At 34.2% G+C, this 16,986-nt stretch overlaps 1 protein-coding gene across 1 annotated transcript in view; it reads right to left on the bottom strand.

Annotated features, from left to right (window-relative positions):
- LMBRD1 (LMBR1 domain containing 1) overlaps positions 1–16,986 on the bottom strand; it is a 110,778-nt gene that overhangs the window by 58,961 nt on the left and 34,831 nt on the right. Inside the window, exons 6-7 of the mRNA XM_041761492.1 lie at positions 11,491–11,579; positions 7,994–8,067 (exon numbers count right to left, since the gene is read on the bottom strand). Coding sequence (XP_041617426.1) covers positions 7,994–8,067; positions 11,491–11,579 — 163 coding nt within the window. The remainder of the gene's footprint in view (positions 1–7,993; positions 8,068–11,490; positions 11,580–16,986) is intronic.

Here is a 16,986-nt window from a genome sequence, read left to right as displayed (position 1 = left end):
TCCTCTAAACAAGCTTATTTTACTCTAATGCTTGTTAATCTCTATTTAATGGATCCCTAAACATAGAACCTCAGTATTCAATATTATTTCCAAAGGAATCTGTTGCTCTAGTCAGTATCAACAATGTGGCCCTTATTTAGAGTCTACTGTCAAATACTGTCAAATACAAGATCATCTAAATACTGCTGGTCTCATTGTCTATAAATCTATCTTTTACACTGTTTCCACCAAAGTAATCTCTAGGACTCACATCAGATTATGTCACTCCTGTAATTAACATCATTAAGATCTCCAGGACTAATTAGAATAGTTTTCTATTTATTCTTTTAAAGATGTTTTTCATTTATTTGAGAGATAGTGAACATAAGCAGGGCCAGGGGCAGAGGGAGAAGCAGACTCTGCCTTGAATAGGAAGCTTGACACAAGACCCTGTGAGCATGACCTGAGCCAAAGGCAGATGCTTAACTAACTGAGCCACCCAAGAGCCCCCAATCAGAGGAGTTTTCAAAGTGCTCTGGAAGGGTACCCTAGGAGTTGGGGCAGATGCCTTTAAGGCCACTACGGTAGAGAAGAAGACTGGTAGCTGCACGGGGACCTGCTACTACTTCAACCAGAGCAATTCTATGTTGTACACCTAACTTTTTTATATATCAGAATTTCATGTAAGATTGTTTAAAAAAAGCTGTTTTGTTACTTTTTTTTTTTTTTTCAATGAGAGGTAGAATTACTGGTCTTGTGAATAGATTGTAATTATCTAATCCTGGCATACAAAACCCTTCATGATCTGACCCTTACCAACTTCATCTCATGCCTCACACCTCTGAATTGTTCTCTAGTTTTATACTACTATAAAACACTCTAGTTTTATACTACTTCTAGCTTTGCCCAGTTTCCACACTTTGCTACATATAGTGCCTTCATCTAGAATTTCTAACTTCTTAACCCTACTTCTTTAGCAAATTTCAATGCCCTTCAGGTCTCAATTACATCATGTGTGAGAAATATGCCTTGACTTATAAGGGTGCCTTGCTTATAACTCAATTATATTACAAAATGCTATACATTAACATTATTGGTCTGCACATTTATCACTAGATCCGCCAAACTCTGAATCACTCAGAAATTCTTAAAAACAGATTTCTCAGCCAGACTGAAAAAAGTACAGTAGACTATTTGGTGTGTAAAACCAAGTCTTAATTGTTTTTTCTCCTGCTTTTATTCCAAAAACAGATTTATTCAATTGATAATTTTTCTTTATTTTATTATTTTAATTGATATTTTTTCTAATAATATTTAACCAAAATTGTTTTAAAAAAGAAACCTTAATTCACATGAATTCATTTCCTTCCATGGAATTTATTTATTTGTTAAAAGAGCTGAACTAAATTCCTAAGTAGCTTAATATGAAAATCTTAGAAAATAAAGGCATGTCCTTGGTAATACCTTGTGGTAACATGGGACCAGAACACAACATCTTTTTATGACCTTTTATTTGTCTGAAAAGAACAATAAAAGTAAGTTGTCATAGTTTTGGATTATCTACCTTTTCAGCTTTTTCTTTTTTTTTTTTTGGATTGCATATTTAAGTTTTAATGATTATCAGAAAACTTAACTGTAATATTTAATTATGGTAAAACTGACAAAAACATTACATAAAACTTTTAATCATTACAATCTTATGTCTTTATATAATAATCTTTTGAATTTAGCCTCAGACTTTGAAAAAAAGGTATAAAAAAAAAGCTATCCTTTTCAGAAACTAAACTTCCACTGCTTACTACTGCCCTCTAGTGAATTATCAGAAAATCAACAAGGCTAAAGAGATTATATCCTTTAAAAATGCTTCTAAGGTTGGTCATAATTGCCTCTAATATTATGCTTCACCTTCCAAAAATAAATCACTGTATATAATAAAACCCGGTGTTTGAAAAAGTATATACAAACTACAAACCTTTCTAAAACCTTGTTATCTTGCCCAGTTTAGAACAGCACCTTTTCCCTCAATCTCTCTCTCTAATATCTAGAATAAGTTTCCAACCTGTGATCCTTAGATTACTGTATAGGGTCAATACCAACCACTGCTTGTAGACTGCAAAAATGTCTGGCATATATTTGTAACACCTATTATTCAAAGACGTATGCACTTATAACTAATGAAACAATTCATCAAACACATACTCAATTTTAAGATTTCTTCTTTACTCATGGACTCTAAGACACATATTTTATCACATTTAACATTAGTGAAATCTGTATACATCTTATAAATCACTGGCTACACAGAAGTCATGACATACTTGTCATTACTTGCACACTTACAAATTTGGTCACAGCCAGTTATACTATAGTTACATGCATTCTTGCTATCACTACCGAGTTTAATTGCCACTTAAAATATCTTTAAGATAGTACTGTGATTTAACATTGAAACAAAAGGTAATGTGTAAGAAAGAGAACAAAGAAGCAAACAGTGAGGCAAATATTTATTGAAACAAGGGGCAGAGACACTTAGATGGCTTAGTTGATTAAGCTTCTGACTCTTGGTTTCAGCTCAGGTCATGAGATCAAGCCCACATGGGGCTCTGTGCTGAGCATGGAGTCTGCTTGAGATTCTCTCTCCCTCTCCCTCTGCCCCTCCTGAATGTGCTTGCTCTTACTCTCTTTCTCAAAATAAATAAATCTTAAAAAAAAAAGAAAGAAACAAGGAGCAGCATAATCCCATATTTCTTGCAAAGCAACAACCAAATGTTTTATGAGCTTAGAGGAACACACCCAAAGTAAAAGCCATTTTTCATTTGCCCATCACATGGCAGGACAAGAAATAACAACAAAAACAGCTTACACTTACAAAATATGTATGTTAGCAGCTTCAGAGAAAATTCCAGACAAGAATGGAGGCCTTAAGAAAAGCTCATCACCAATTCTCTTGATAGTGTAAAAGAAGCATCTTGTATATAGTAAAATAAGAACATGAATAACATATTTTAAAAAGTGATTTAGGAGACTCAGATTCCAAATGTGAAGTTTTAAGGAACACCTTTCCAATTTATTTCACTTATATTTTCCTTATTACACATGAAGAATGATACAATTTTTTAAAAGTATTATATAAGTTAAAAAAACAAAAGTATACAAGTTTAAAAGATTTGCACTAACATAAAACAAAAATTATAAATAGAAAGCAAAGGCAGAGATCATTATATTGGTATGTAAAATAAAGGTACATCTTACAGTACCTTTGTATACCAAAGGTATACAGTGGTATAGACTCAATGAAACATAGTATCACATAGAAAGCTGAGGAAGTTGGACTTTTAAAGAGCATTTCTCTCTTTAAAGATTATTGAGAACCAATGCTCTATTTCTATTTCTGAATCTTTAGTTTATCACTTTAATTTTCTTTAATCTACTACTTTATATTTTATATTAAATGTATATAGATTAGCATGTTATACTGTATATGTGCATAAATATATATGTGTGACAATATAGTCAATATTTTACTGGTATGTGTATATAATAAAAAGTTCAGTAGCCACTGCTTCTATAGGCACTTCAGTGGTCCACATGACACATTTTATATGAAAGTATTATTATTCAACATTTCCCCACTTGGTGGCACCAAAAAATTAAAATATCTACATAAATATTTGTGTCTAGAGGTTTTATTATTTTTAAAGTAGCATTCCCTTTCAATTTAAGCTGAATAGGCAAGCTGTATGTTGTTTGACTTTCTTCTAATATTGAGTGCCTAATTATTGGGTTATCCCTTTCAACATAGTAGAGATAATCTCGGTAAAATTTAAATAATCACCTAGATGCTAAACTAAACAATAGCAGGTAGTTAAGAAAATCATACTCTACTGACACATTACAAAAACTTCTTTGCGCTCAATATTAACAGTTACAGACTTTATGATAGACATGACTTTACCTTTAATAATTAGTTCTTTGCACTCAGGTTCCAAGTAGTTAAGTATTAACTTTTAATTTTAAATAAAATTAATCGGGGATCCCTGGGTGGCGCAGAGGTTTGGCACCTGCCTTTGGCCCAGGGTGCGATCCTGGAGACCCGGGATCGAATCCCACATCAGGCTCCCGGTGCATGGAGCCTGCTTCTCCCTCCGCCTGTGTCTCTGCCTCTCTCCTTCTCTCTGTGACTATCATAAATAAATAAAAATTTTAAATAAATAAATAAATAAATAAAAATCTCTTGGATCACCTGGGTGATTAAGCATTCAACTCTTGATGTTAGTTCAGGTCATGATATCAGGGTCATGAGACTGAGTCCCGTGTTGGGCTGGACGCAGAGCGCAGAGCCTGCTTACGATACTCTATCTCCTTCTCCTGCCCCTTCCTCTGCTTACACGCTCTCTCAAAAATAAGTAAAATAAAATAAATCTCTTCTGGTTCCCGTGAATATACACTGTACCTCTTTCCATGCTCTACAAGGTGAAAAGCTCAATTCTCAGGCTTTTCCATAACAGGTTAGGACAAAACTTTACATCTGCAGGAAACAATCAGCACTATTAACCACCTCTCTATAATAAAATCACATTTCTATAAACAGTTGATTTTCAATAAAGTTTGAGTATTAATGGCCCATTACTACAGATGGAGAAGCTCGGGTTCAGATATTAGGTTTTACATAAAGACTTTCACTCACTACTAGCACTCAGCTATAAAGGCCATGCTCTCCCTCCACTAAACAGGGTCACCTCAATACACACTAGATAGTAAAACTGACCTGACTGGCTTGGTAGCAAAACATTCTCCCACAGACTTCTGAGTATATTCTGTGCTATTTAAATGATGTTTGTCTATCCATCCCCTCCCCCAAGTAACTACCACCCAACTTGGAATATCTCTTTTGACTTACTCATCTTTTCATAAGCCACATTCTCACTGATCATCATACAACTGAGCATCTAGTTTATTTTCACGGTAAGACATGGAAAGAGCTGTGGATTATAGTTAAAACCATGCTAAAACCATGAATATTCAACAATTTGAGCTACTAGTGACTACTTAGTGAGCAACAAATTCCAAGACTTGATAAATTGCTTAAATTATCAAAATCTTATTAAACATTATTCCTACTTTAGAAATAGTAAATTTAGATAGTAAAGTAGTTCAAGGGACCACAGACTTAAAAACTTTTTAGTAGTGAAGACTACTAAAGACTACTAAAGACTCTCCACCAGGATCACATTTTATTGCCTATGCTACTTAAGAAAAAATATAACTCCTAGATAGTTTGACCTTGCTATACTGTTATACTGCACCCTCTCCCTTGGGCTTAGGACTTAAGGGACCCCTCCCTACCTATTCAGCATACCTTCTATGTCTTTCAGGTTCCTAGCCGAAGCCCCATCATAGAGTCCTCTATCAATGCCCTCTACAACCTAAAAAAGTAAAGCTCTTCTAAGAATACCTTAACTAAGTCAGTATGATTATTTTATCTGGTTTAATTATTTAAATGATAATTTTCACAGCTTTTGTTAGAGTAATATAAAATATTACTTTTTTTAAAAATATTAATTCAAAATATTTTCTTTACAATAATATTGTTCTTACAGGGAAGCTTTCAACGAATTTTGTAATTTCACACATTCTTCCCACTCCTACTCATCACTGCCATAGCTTATGTAATTCAGAGCCATTAGAGTAATAGTATTAAAATGTTAGATAGGTTCTATCATAGTTCTCCATTTAAAACCTCCCAATGGTTTCTAATCTCAATCAAAATAAAATTCAAAATCCTAACCATGGTGTATAAGGTTCTACATAACATGGCCTCTGGCTATTTCTCATTTAAACTTCATTCATCCTTCCCCTTGTTAACTGAGCTCCAGCCACACTGGCTTTGCTTCTTTGCTATTATCTGAACACAGCACACATGTGCCTACCTCACAATTTCTGCACTTACTCTTCCTTCATGGCTGGCTTAGTCATTTTACTCAAGTCTCTATTCAAATGTTAGCGAAGTCATTCCTGACCTTTATAGTGGAACCAGCCTCCTGTATTGTCTATCCCATTACACTGCCTTATTTTTTTCATTGCAAATACCATTTGAATATTGGACATCAATCCTCGATGGGTCTCTCACTTCTGTTAACCTTGCAAGCCAGGTACACATGTTTACTTTTTTCCATACTATCCTTTCAAGGATGTTTATATAGAAAACAGCCTTGGAAAACAAAGACAACATCTTTCTCTGGAGCAAAGAGCAGGCAGGCTTATTGTCCATTATAAAAGATTTAGCTTCCCTCAGGTTAATGTTCCTCTTCTATATGAAAGTATCATCTTATGCACTTCACACTACCCAATGGGAATTGGAACTCAGGAAGCCAGCACAAGAAAATGTTAACCCTATGGCTGTTATTGCTGCAATATAAAGGTCTTTGTCTTTGACCCAGAAGTCTTGCATTTCAGCCAACAACCACAGAAATACTGCAGGCTGCCGGTAGGGTAAAATCTTAGACTCTTCATAGTTCTTGATGTTGACCTTACATATTGGTTTCCTCTTTTTCCATTTGTTTCACCTGACTAATCTTTTGTCATCTGTTATATATTCATTTTACTGTAGTTTTCAAAGCGCTTTTACATCTATCATTTGACCTTTAAAAATCTCTAAAAGGCATTTTTTTAAAATTAGCATTTAATGGGTAAGACACTGACCTAGGAAGGTTAGGAAACAAATGCAAAATCAGCTTAACACATCAGTCACAGAATAGCAATTAGAGTCCAGGTCTAACTCATAATTTGTTGTTAACTTGTGACTGCTTCTTAAAAGACAAATAAATAGGGGTCCCTGGGTGGTTCAGTTGGTTAAGTGTCCAACTCCTAATTTGGCTCAGGTCATGATCTCAGGGTCATGGAATCGAGCCCTGTGATGGGCTCCATGCCAGGCATGGAAGCTGCTTAAGATTCTCTCTCTCTCTCTCTCTCTCCCCCTCCCTCTCCCTCTGCCCCTCCCACTCACACACTCTCTCTCCAAAAAGAAAAAAAAAATACAGATAAATAACATAGTACACATATATTCTATGAAATGGAAGGATAATTACCTGCTGATATTATGACAAATTCCTTACAGAGTAATACAATGAAAAAAACAAAAATGACAATGAATAAAATGGAGTGTCCAAATAAGTACTTGACAGATATTAAAATGCATGTATTTTAGACTTCTTTTATTCTAAATGATGACCCTTGAATAATTATGTAACAAAGTTAGATTCTGCTATCACACTAACAGCCCATTTTTTTTCATGTCTAAAGAAAGACCTATTGGAACAATATCCAAAAATGCTTTCTTTATAACCAGTATTTCCCATTTCTGTAAGAACTAAAAATGCTGTAAACACAAACTCCATTAATCTGAAAAGGTTCATGATAATTTAAAGTTTCCTACACTACTCTCTTTCAAGATGTAGGTTAGAAGCATTTGTTACTGGTTTTCCCTCTATAATTTGAGCAAAAAACTCAATAAGGAGTCTGAACACAAGTCTGGCAGGCTGTAACTCATACTTTACTATCTCCAGAAAGATGGGGGGAAAAAAGTAGTCTCTCAGAGTAGAAGATTAGATTCTGTATACTAAAGAAATATCACGTTATATAAAAAATCTAATTTTAAAAACCCTATATGCCCAAGCGGAATGAATCTATTGCATCAGTAATAGATACTGATCTACACAGTTCAGAGTTCTAATATGCTTATAAATCACTAAATCTATTGCATATAACTCCAAGTTTTACAAGTTATAAAATGTTTCTGAATATTAAATTTCAAAAATACAGATAAAATGACTGTGACTAAGTTGTTAAAAATGTATCCTCCCCTTAAGTAAAGAAAACTTAAGAACATGAAGAAGAAAGCACTAAAATATTGAAGAGGAAAATATAATTAAATTGAATACATGACAAAGATAAAATGAAATTGCTTCATAAAGTAATTTCTTGATTTTAACTCAATTATCACCATTACACTTACTGTGTAAGTTATAGCTGCCAACATTCCAATCAAGGTCAGAGAACTAATAGAAAATGACAATGCAGCTAAACCATCTGCAAAAAAAAAAAAAAAAGAATTTTGTTAAAAATGTACACATATACTATCCAAATATTTATGTTCAAATCAACATAAAGATATAAAAACTGGGTTTTTATATATTCTGAAGGAATAAACACAATGTGTATCACTTTGTCTTTGAAGTGCCAACTCCCAGTGGAAAAAAGAGCTTTTAAGGTTTTTTTTTTTTTCTTTCTTTTAAGATTTTAAGTAAACTCTACACCAAATGTGGGGCTTGAGCCCAAAACCCTGAGATCAAGAGTTATATGCTTTACTGACTGAGCCAGCCAGGTGCCAGAGAAAGAAATTTTTAAAGAGCTCTTCACAAATTGACTTGCAAAAGATCTTCTGAACTATGATTTTCTTTCTTTCACTTCTTAAAATTAAAGAGGAAAATTACTGTCTAATTATTGAGCTTAAAAAGAAATCAACAAAATAGTAGATGCTCAAAAGGTGGCAAAAACAACTATCCTAGACTTTATGAATAGCAGTCCTTGAGAAATAATATTACATAGGAAACCCACTGATCTTGACTACTTCTTCCCTCTGCCCTCAATCTTGATATTCCTAATTTATTTTTTTTAATATTTTATTTATTTATTCATGAGATACAGAGAGAGAGAGAGAGAGGCAGAGAATAGGCAGAAAGAGAAGCAGGCTCCATGCAGGGAGCCCACTGTGGGACTCAATCCCAGGGCCTCCAGGATCACGCCCTGGGCCAAAGGCAGACGCTAAACTGCTGAGCCACTCAGGCATCCCTTCTAATTTCTTTCTTAATTTTCAAATTAAGTTTTCAACATATAGCCTAAAATTAAATCTTAAAGAGTATATTTCCTTCATTAATTTGAAAGAGCTAGACTGCCCATCTGGCAGGAAAAAACAAAAACAAAAAGCAAACAAACAAAATTCAAACAAAGCACTAACATAGGAATACTATAACAAGTTAGACTTAGTAAATTATTTAAGGAAAGGCTAATAAGTCAGAGGCAAGAATGATACTTTTAAATAATTATACTAGACTATACAATGATGTACTATGCAAATTTGAATATTCATAAATGGGAATAATAATAACTTTCCAGTTTTTTTTTTAATTTTTTTTTATTTATTTATGATAGTCACACAGAGAGAGAGAGAGGCAGAGACACAGGCGGAGGAAGAAGCAGGCTCCATGCACCGGGAGCCCGATGTGGGATTCGATCCCGGGTCTCCAGGATCGCGCCCTGGGCCAAAGGCAGGCGCCAAACCGCTGCGCCACCCAGGGATCCCAACTTTTCAGTTTTAATACAGGTCCTATTGAACTTGTTTTGATCTAGTTAAAATACAGGTCCTATGGAACTAAATATAATTTTAATTTAATGTATATTAATCTTTCATGAATAATAAAATTAAAACCATCTATCTTCTTAAAATTCACATCTCAGTTTATATAGTACATGAAGAAAGCATATTTTTAAATTCACAAACTATGCAGGGCTAAATTTTAAGCCTTCATTTCACAAAACATTTTAAAATATTAGATTTTATTAAAAACATTTTGATGCTAGATCTTCTTGATCTTACCAGAATTATCAACAGAAAGTGTTCATAAAACTAGGAGAGGCGCACCTGGGTGACTCAGTTTAGTATCTGCCTTTGGCTCAGGTCATGATCTTAAAGTCCTGTGATGGAGCCCCGTGTCAGGTTCCCTTCTTAGCAGGGAGTCTGCTTCTCCCTCTCCCTTTGCCCCTATCCCCTGCTTGTGCATGTGCACACACACTCTCTCTCTCTCTCTCAAATAAATAACATCTTTAAAAAAAAGATGAAAAAAATCAGGAGATATCTGGTATTTAGCTAATAGCAATTTTAAAGTACTATCACTTATAAAACATATTCCAATATCAAAAATACAAAAATGTGGGAAAATATGCCTCTTACAATTGATAAAATGGAATACTATGTTAACATATTTGGCCAATTAAAAAACTTAGTATTACTAACAAAGATAAGCAAAATGTACTCCAGGATACAGTGTTTAAGATTTGAGATAAAAGAAAATAATATTAAGACTAAAGAGCATGAGATTACAGAAATTAGAATGCTACCTATATAATTACCAATTCAAGTTATACTAATACTCAAAGACTAGTATAAATTAATGTATAAGGCGGAAGAGTAGTTATGCAAGAGACCTTAAGGAGTTAACTATAAGAAGCAATTTATTTCTCAGTAATAGGATCAGGTGCATAAATCCTGACAATTCAGTATTAGTACATGCCAGGACTGCTATCCTAGTCTTGCTAGTATCAGCAAGATATTAATGGATCACAATTTACAAGATGAAATCTTAAGTGGAAAGCAAGAAAATTAAGAAGTTGTACAGCAAGGATTCCAAGACTTAATTTAATCATCCTTTAATATCGTATCTGGGTGAGGAAAAAGTAATGCTGATCAAGATTGTACAGTACTTATTAAAAGAATAAATACAAAATCAATAAACATTTTTCACGTCTATAAAATACTCTAGGTTTCTTTGAAAATAGTTATTACTATGTCCAAATGCACATGAAATTCTGAAAAGATACACATTCTTATTTGATATCAGTTTATAATACCAACTGTATTTTTCAATGATTGAGCATCTTTCTTAACCTAACCTCCTAAAGTTGCCTATTTTTTTTTTCCTTCTAAAAGCCAAAGTCACATTGATTAACAAGTTAAGGAAAACTTCTGGAAAAGCAATTCCAAAATGTTTTGGTGAAGTAAATTTATAATAAAATGTTATTTCATTCATATAAAACCTCTGTAATTTATATTCCACATAAAAAATTAATGATGATCAAACAGCGATATATAGTTCTTTCACTGGCTAAAAATTAAAAAAAAAAAAACATATCAAGTACTTTTCTTTAACATATTCTATGTAATCCCAAGTGATTTAACAAACAACTAGAAATTATAAGACCTTCCCTACTAAAATATTTTGAAGATTAGATTTTTTTTCAACTTGGTAACTGTATGAAGAAGAGACTTAACTATATAATAACTAGCAGTGAGTATTAACAACACAAAGCTCCCAATTTTTCTAGTACACTTTTAACCACAAGTCAAAAGAACTGTGAGTTAAATTCTTAACACGGTAAAAACAGACTACTCAGAAAAGTCCCAAGAGTCATACAATATTATGAATATTTTTTTATTTTTTTATTTTTATTTTTTTTTATTTTTGTTTATTTATTTATGATAGTCACACAGAGAGAGAGAGAGAGAGAGAGAGAGGCAGAGACACAGGCAGAGGGAGAAGCAGGCTCCATGCACCGGGAGCCCGACGTGGGATTCGATCCCGGGTCTCCAGGATCGTGCCCTGGGCCAAAGGCAGGCGCTAAACTGCTGCGCCACCCAGGGATCCACCTGAATATTTTTTTAAAAAGAATACTTACGACTACTTCCAAGTTCTTCAAACAGGAACTTCACTTTTTCCCACTCTGTAGAATTTTTGTTATTTGGAATATTCAGAGGTACAAAAGCACTACAAAAAAGAAAATAACTCTGCTTAATGTTGTAAATAAAAAAATCTGAATAGAAGATAATGGTCTAAAACTCAATTTCTAGTAATTTTTTAACGCAAAAGTCAACTCCCCAAAACACACACAAATTAACAAATCAAAACTGCACCATGTACAGAAGGGTGTGATAAGTCTCCTACCTATGTATTTATATTATAAATTTCTTTTAATAGTTTTATTACCTCATTCCATATTGTTTCCTTTGTAGTCTGTATTTTACTTTTTGCATTTAAAATAGTTTGAGAAGGAGCCATGGGCCAAAGATGATCAATAAGGTCCATGGCACAAAAAAAGTTAAGAATTTCTGTGTTGAATCAGGAGAACAGAATATAAATTATATGTAATGATTTCAACATATTTATATATATAGAATAGAATGGAAATATATGAAAATAAACAGTAAAGATCTTATTGTGAGACTAGGGGTAATTTTTTTACTCTCTTCTTAGCATTTTTTTAGGTCATTCAAAGAGTCTAACCAATACATAGAGTGAAAGTAGTTTCTATTTATTTTTCAATCCACAGCTGGCATCATAAAAATAACAGTGATAGTTGGCTTCCTAGGACTTGCTCTAGATGCTTAAACAGGGACAAATTGAAGACAGAGTTGAAAGAAACAAGAGAAAGAAATTACAAAGAAATAATCAAGAAAAAGAAAGAAAAGAGAAGGAAGAAGAGAGATACCACTTTAGTATCTAGCTCAGAAACAAGACTAAAGTAAAGGGCTGAGTATCCCTAAATTGTGTATGTGGATAATCAAACAAATTTAAGAAATAACTCTAATACTACCTCCTTTCTAACCTAATTTTAATTGTAAATCACAAAAATCTATAAAGAGGAAATGCTAAATGAGTTCAACAATATAGTAAATATCTACTCTGATAATGTGTGTAACTAAAAGTATAATTCTCCTTTTTTTTAGCCTTTACTCCTGGGTACTACTGATACTTACTATTCTTATAAAAAGATGAATAATCAGAGCATGTCAGAAAGTTATTTAAATTTCTAATTATTTGCACTGATGTCCATTTACTGCACTCTTAACCTTGGAGACTTATTTCATACCACTTTGAGAAAGAAAAGTGATTACTCACACAGATAGCAATAAATGTAAAATAGTTCATTATTGCCCTGGCCATAAAATCAAAAGCAAATTAAAGTAGTAAAGTGGAATAAAAAAATTTAAAAAAAAAACTATTGCAAATTATGCTTCTATAATGATATTAACTTATTTATTTGCATTGAACAAAAGTATAAACCAAGCAAGAAAAAACTACCTATATAATATCTCTCGATTTTATTTGGACAGAGTTTTTTCCATATATATGCTTATTTTGAATTTGTTAGTTGGGAATGACCAATTCTGTGAGTATGGGGAAAAACTTCCATGTACAAAATACCACTGATTTTATTTAAAATAGAAATATATATTACAAATATCTAAAAAAAGTATTTGTACTTAGCATATTTATTATCTATATCAATTTTAGGTAATCAAAGGTTCTGCCTAATGGTAGAAGAAAATTAACTCTTAGTTGTTGATGACACTTACATGTTCAAACTCCTGAGTTGGACTCTTTAGCAATTCAAATATGTAACAAAGAACTATGACCAATAAAAAAAAATTTTTTTAAAGGGTCAAATGGCCCAAACTACTGTCAGAATGACTCCAGGAAAATACTTATTTTGAAGAGATCCAGTAGAGTTAGCATTTTAGCACTTACTTTTAGGTAGGAACTAGAGGTAGTCACAAAAGCACAAACCCCAAAGCAGGTTCCCCTCAATGAGGAGAATCGCATTGCCACCAGGATTGTATAATCTAAGAAACAGATGTGAAATATTTTCACATAAACTAAGAGAAACACCATAGAGGCAGAATTCAAGAGTTATAACTAAATTCATCTACATGTCCCAAACAGTAATATTCAAAACATTTCACAACCAATTTGGCAAAGACACAAACGAGCCGACAAAGGCACTGGCCTTAATTCTGAAGATCCTACTGAACCAGGATTTACCCTTTAAATGGGCCTAGCGTGGCATAAGATTCAGGAAGGCAGAGCAGCAGCTGACTGATATGAAAGCATTTCAACCTCTTAACAACGGAAGGAGCAAACCAATGTTCACTGGCCAAATGTTATCCTGTAGAACAAAGATCTATAAAGAGAAAGGAAAATCTCCTAAAAGATGCAAAGGCAACTAAAATTAAAGTCAGATGTGTCTGGAATACAGATATATCAATTTTGATGAGGAGGCAGCATTTAATAAGGTTATCAGCCGTTTACTAAATGATAATGATGTAACCAAGAGTATGAATATAATGAGATTTGTGTGGTAGAAAATACAGGTATTTTCTTAATCTCAGTCTCAAAAAAAAAAAAAAGCATAAAGAGAACCTTAGCTTCCAAAAACACACCCTACTAGATGAAGAACTGGAGCCTCAAAAGTTTATAAATTTTTCTTATAATCTTAAAAACAGTAAAACTGAATAACTGCTTAGTAAAAATATTTTATACCCAATCTGACTCACGGTATTAGTTTAATATAGATTGTCTCTTAAGGAAAAGACAAAGGAAAGGCTAATGAATTTCAGTAGATATGAAACTGAAATGATAAATTCAGTAGAAAAGAAAATAAGATTTTCACATCTTATACCCAATCACCAAGTCATATTTATCTTCCAAACAACTTACCAGTTTCTTCCTCTCCGCTCTCTTTCTAACTACTCTAATTCAGACTCTCATCTATCACTTGAACTATTACAATGATTATATAATCGGTCTTCCTAACTACCATTTATATTCCAATTCTCCAATCCAACTCCCAAATGCCCCTTCAAATGCATCCTTCACAGTGCTGTAACTCTTAAAATAAATTCATATATATTCACTTTTATGCATTCACACATACAAATGTATACACATCTCCACTGTCTTTCAATTGTTCAGCAGGATAAAACTCAAAATTTCTTAAACATTGTTTGTAAGACCCAGAGTCTATCTACCTGGCTTTCATGGCCTGTCACCCACACAAACACCTGAAACATCACATCATAGGTTTTTTTTGTATTGAAGAGGGTAGGAGTTTAAATTCACAATATATGTAGGGTACCTGGGTGGCTCTAATCAATTAAGCATTCGACTCTTGATTTTGGCTCAGGTCATGATCTCAGGGTTGTGAGATTAAACCCCACATCCAGCTCAGCACTGAGCATGGAACTTGCTTGGGATTTCCCAGCTCCCCCACCCCTCTCCCACCCCACTTGTGTTCTTTCTTGCTCTAAAAAACAAAAAAAAAACAAAAAACAAAACAAAAACAACACATTATATGTTTTATATCATTTTTCAAATATTCCATATTAACTGCAGTCTCTCAGTTACCATGTTATAGACCCCCCCTTAAAATTCATGTTGAAACCCTAACCACCAATGTGATGGTATTGGGATACTGGGCCTTTATGGAGGTAATTAAGGTTAAATGATGTCCTAAAGATAAGGTAAGGCTCTAATCCAACAGGATTGGTGTTCTTATAAGAGGAAGAAGAGACACTAGACAGCTCGCTCTCTACTTGCTAGCATAGAGTAAAGGCCATATGAGAAGACAGTGAAAAAGCAGCCATCTACACACCAAGTAAACTCAGCAGAAACCAAATTTGCTGACACCCTGATCATGGTCTTTTAGCCTCCAGAACTCCAGAACTGTGAGAAAATAAGTGTTCACTGTGTAAGCTACCCAGTCTGTGCTATTTTATTATGGCAGCCCAAGCAGACTGATACAGATTTGGTGTGTGTGTGTGTGTGTGTGTTTTAAAGATTTCATTTATTTATTCATGAGAGGCACAGAGAGAGGCAGAGACACAGGCAGAGGGAGAAGTAGGCTCCCCACAGGGAGCCCAATTTGGGACTCAATCCCAGGATTCTGGATCATGACCTGAGCCAAAGGCAGATGCTCAACCACTGAGCCACCCAGGCACCCCAACTGGTACAGATTTTGGTACTATAAAGTGTATTGCTACTGTAACAAATACCTAAAGATGCAGCTGTCTCTTTGAAACTCAGTAATAGGCAGAGGCTGGAAGAGTTTTAGTGCATATGAGAAAAAGCCTAGGCTGCTTTGAAGGTGACTTTAAAAAGGGAAAGGAGAAAGAGAGGCGAGGGGAGGGGAGGGGAGGGGAGGGGAGGAAAAGGAAGGCCAGTCCCAAATGGAGTCACTTGTGCTAAGCCCCACCAAGATTTAATACATAATTGCAACTTCAGCCTCTCCCAAGAGTAGAATTTTAAACCAATCAGTCTGGAATTTCCGAGTCTGTAATAGTAAGGTAATCTGCCTGATAAAACCCTGTCTTGCCTGAAACAATACCCTTTTTGAACTTCCTTATCCCACCCCGTCTACCTATAATAATCTTCCATTTCGCATAACTCCTTAGAGCTCCCTTCTATTTGCTAGATTGGATACTGCCCAAACTCACAAACTGCTGAATAAAACCAACTGGATCTTCAAATTTACTCATTTGAATTTTATATTTTAACAAAGAGACTACTGATAAAAACATGGATGTTAAAGGCAAGAGGGAGGACTCAAAAAGAATTACAGAGAAAGCCTCTGTTGTCTTAGAGAAGATATATGTCATCATGAATAGAGCATTAGTAGAAATATGGATACTAAAGGTCATTCTCGTGAAATCTGAGCTAGAAATGAAGAACATGTTATTGGAAATTAAAAGAAAGAAGATAACTTGTTAAACAGTGGCAAGGACTTTGGCTAAACTGTTTTGTAGTTCTGTGGAAAGCAGAACTTTTAAGAGATGAAATTGGGTATTTAGTTGAGGATTCTAAGCAAAGTGTTAAAGCTGAGGAGGATTCTTAGCAAAGCGTTGAAGGAGTAGATTGGTTTCTCATTATTGTTTACAGTAAAATGTGAGAGACAGGTAAGGTAAAGGAACTGCTATGCAAAAAAGAACTAATGCATCCATACTGAAAAAAAAAAAAAAAAGATTGAAGCCTGTGCTAAGAATGTGGTTGAACAACCATTTGATGGGTGGCAACAATGGGTTTAATCAACAGTTTCAGCCTACACAGGAATAGTGGTAGGATGACACTGCCAATTTAAAATATAGGGAACAGAGATGGAACAAAATAAGGTAGGCTATGGGATTCTACAGGACAAGACAGAATTATTTAGTTGAGAACATGCTTTATCCCTCACAAAAACGTATCTAAAAGCAATTCAGTTATCAATAGGGCTGCCATTCCCACCACAGGCCCAGGTGGCAAGGCTGCTTCCTCCTCAGTTTCCTCAATTGTGGCCACCAGGAAACTGTTACAAAGGGTCAAGGGAGCAGGACCTATGCTGAGAACCAAGAGGGCAGGG

Source organism: Vulpes lagopus, chromosome 1 (assembly GCF_018345385.1).
Source record: "Vulpes lagopus strain Blue_001 chromosome 1, ASM1834538v1, whole genome shotgun sequence".
Classification (NCBI taxonomy): domain Eukaryota; kingdom Metazoa; phylum Chordata; class Mammalia; order Carnivora; family Canidae; genus Vulpes; species Vulpes lagopus.
The sequence above is the reverse complement of the archived record's forward strand: the minus strand, read 5'-3'. Positions and strand labels throughout refer to the sequence as shown.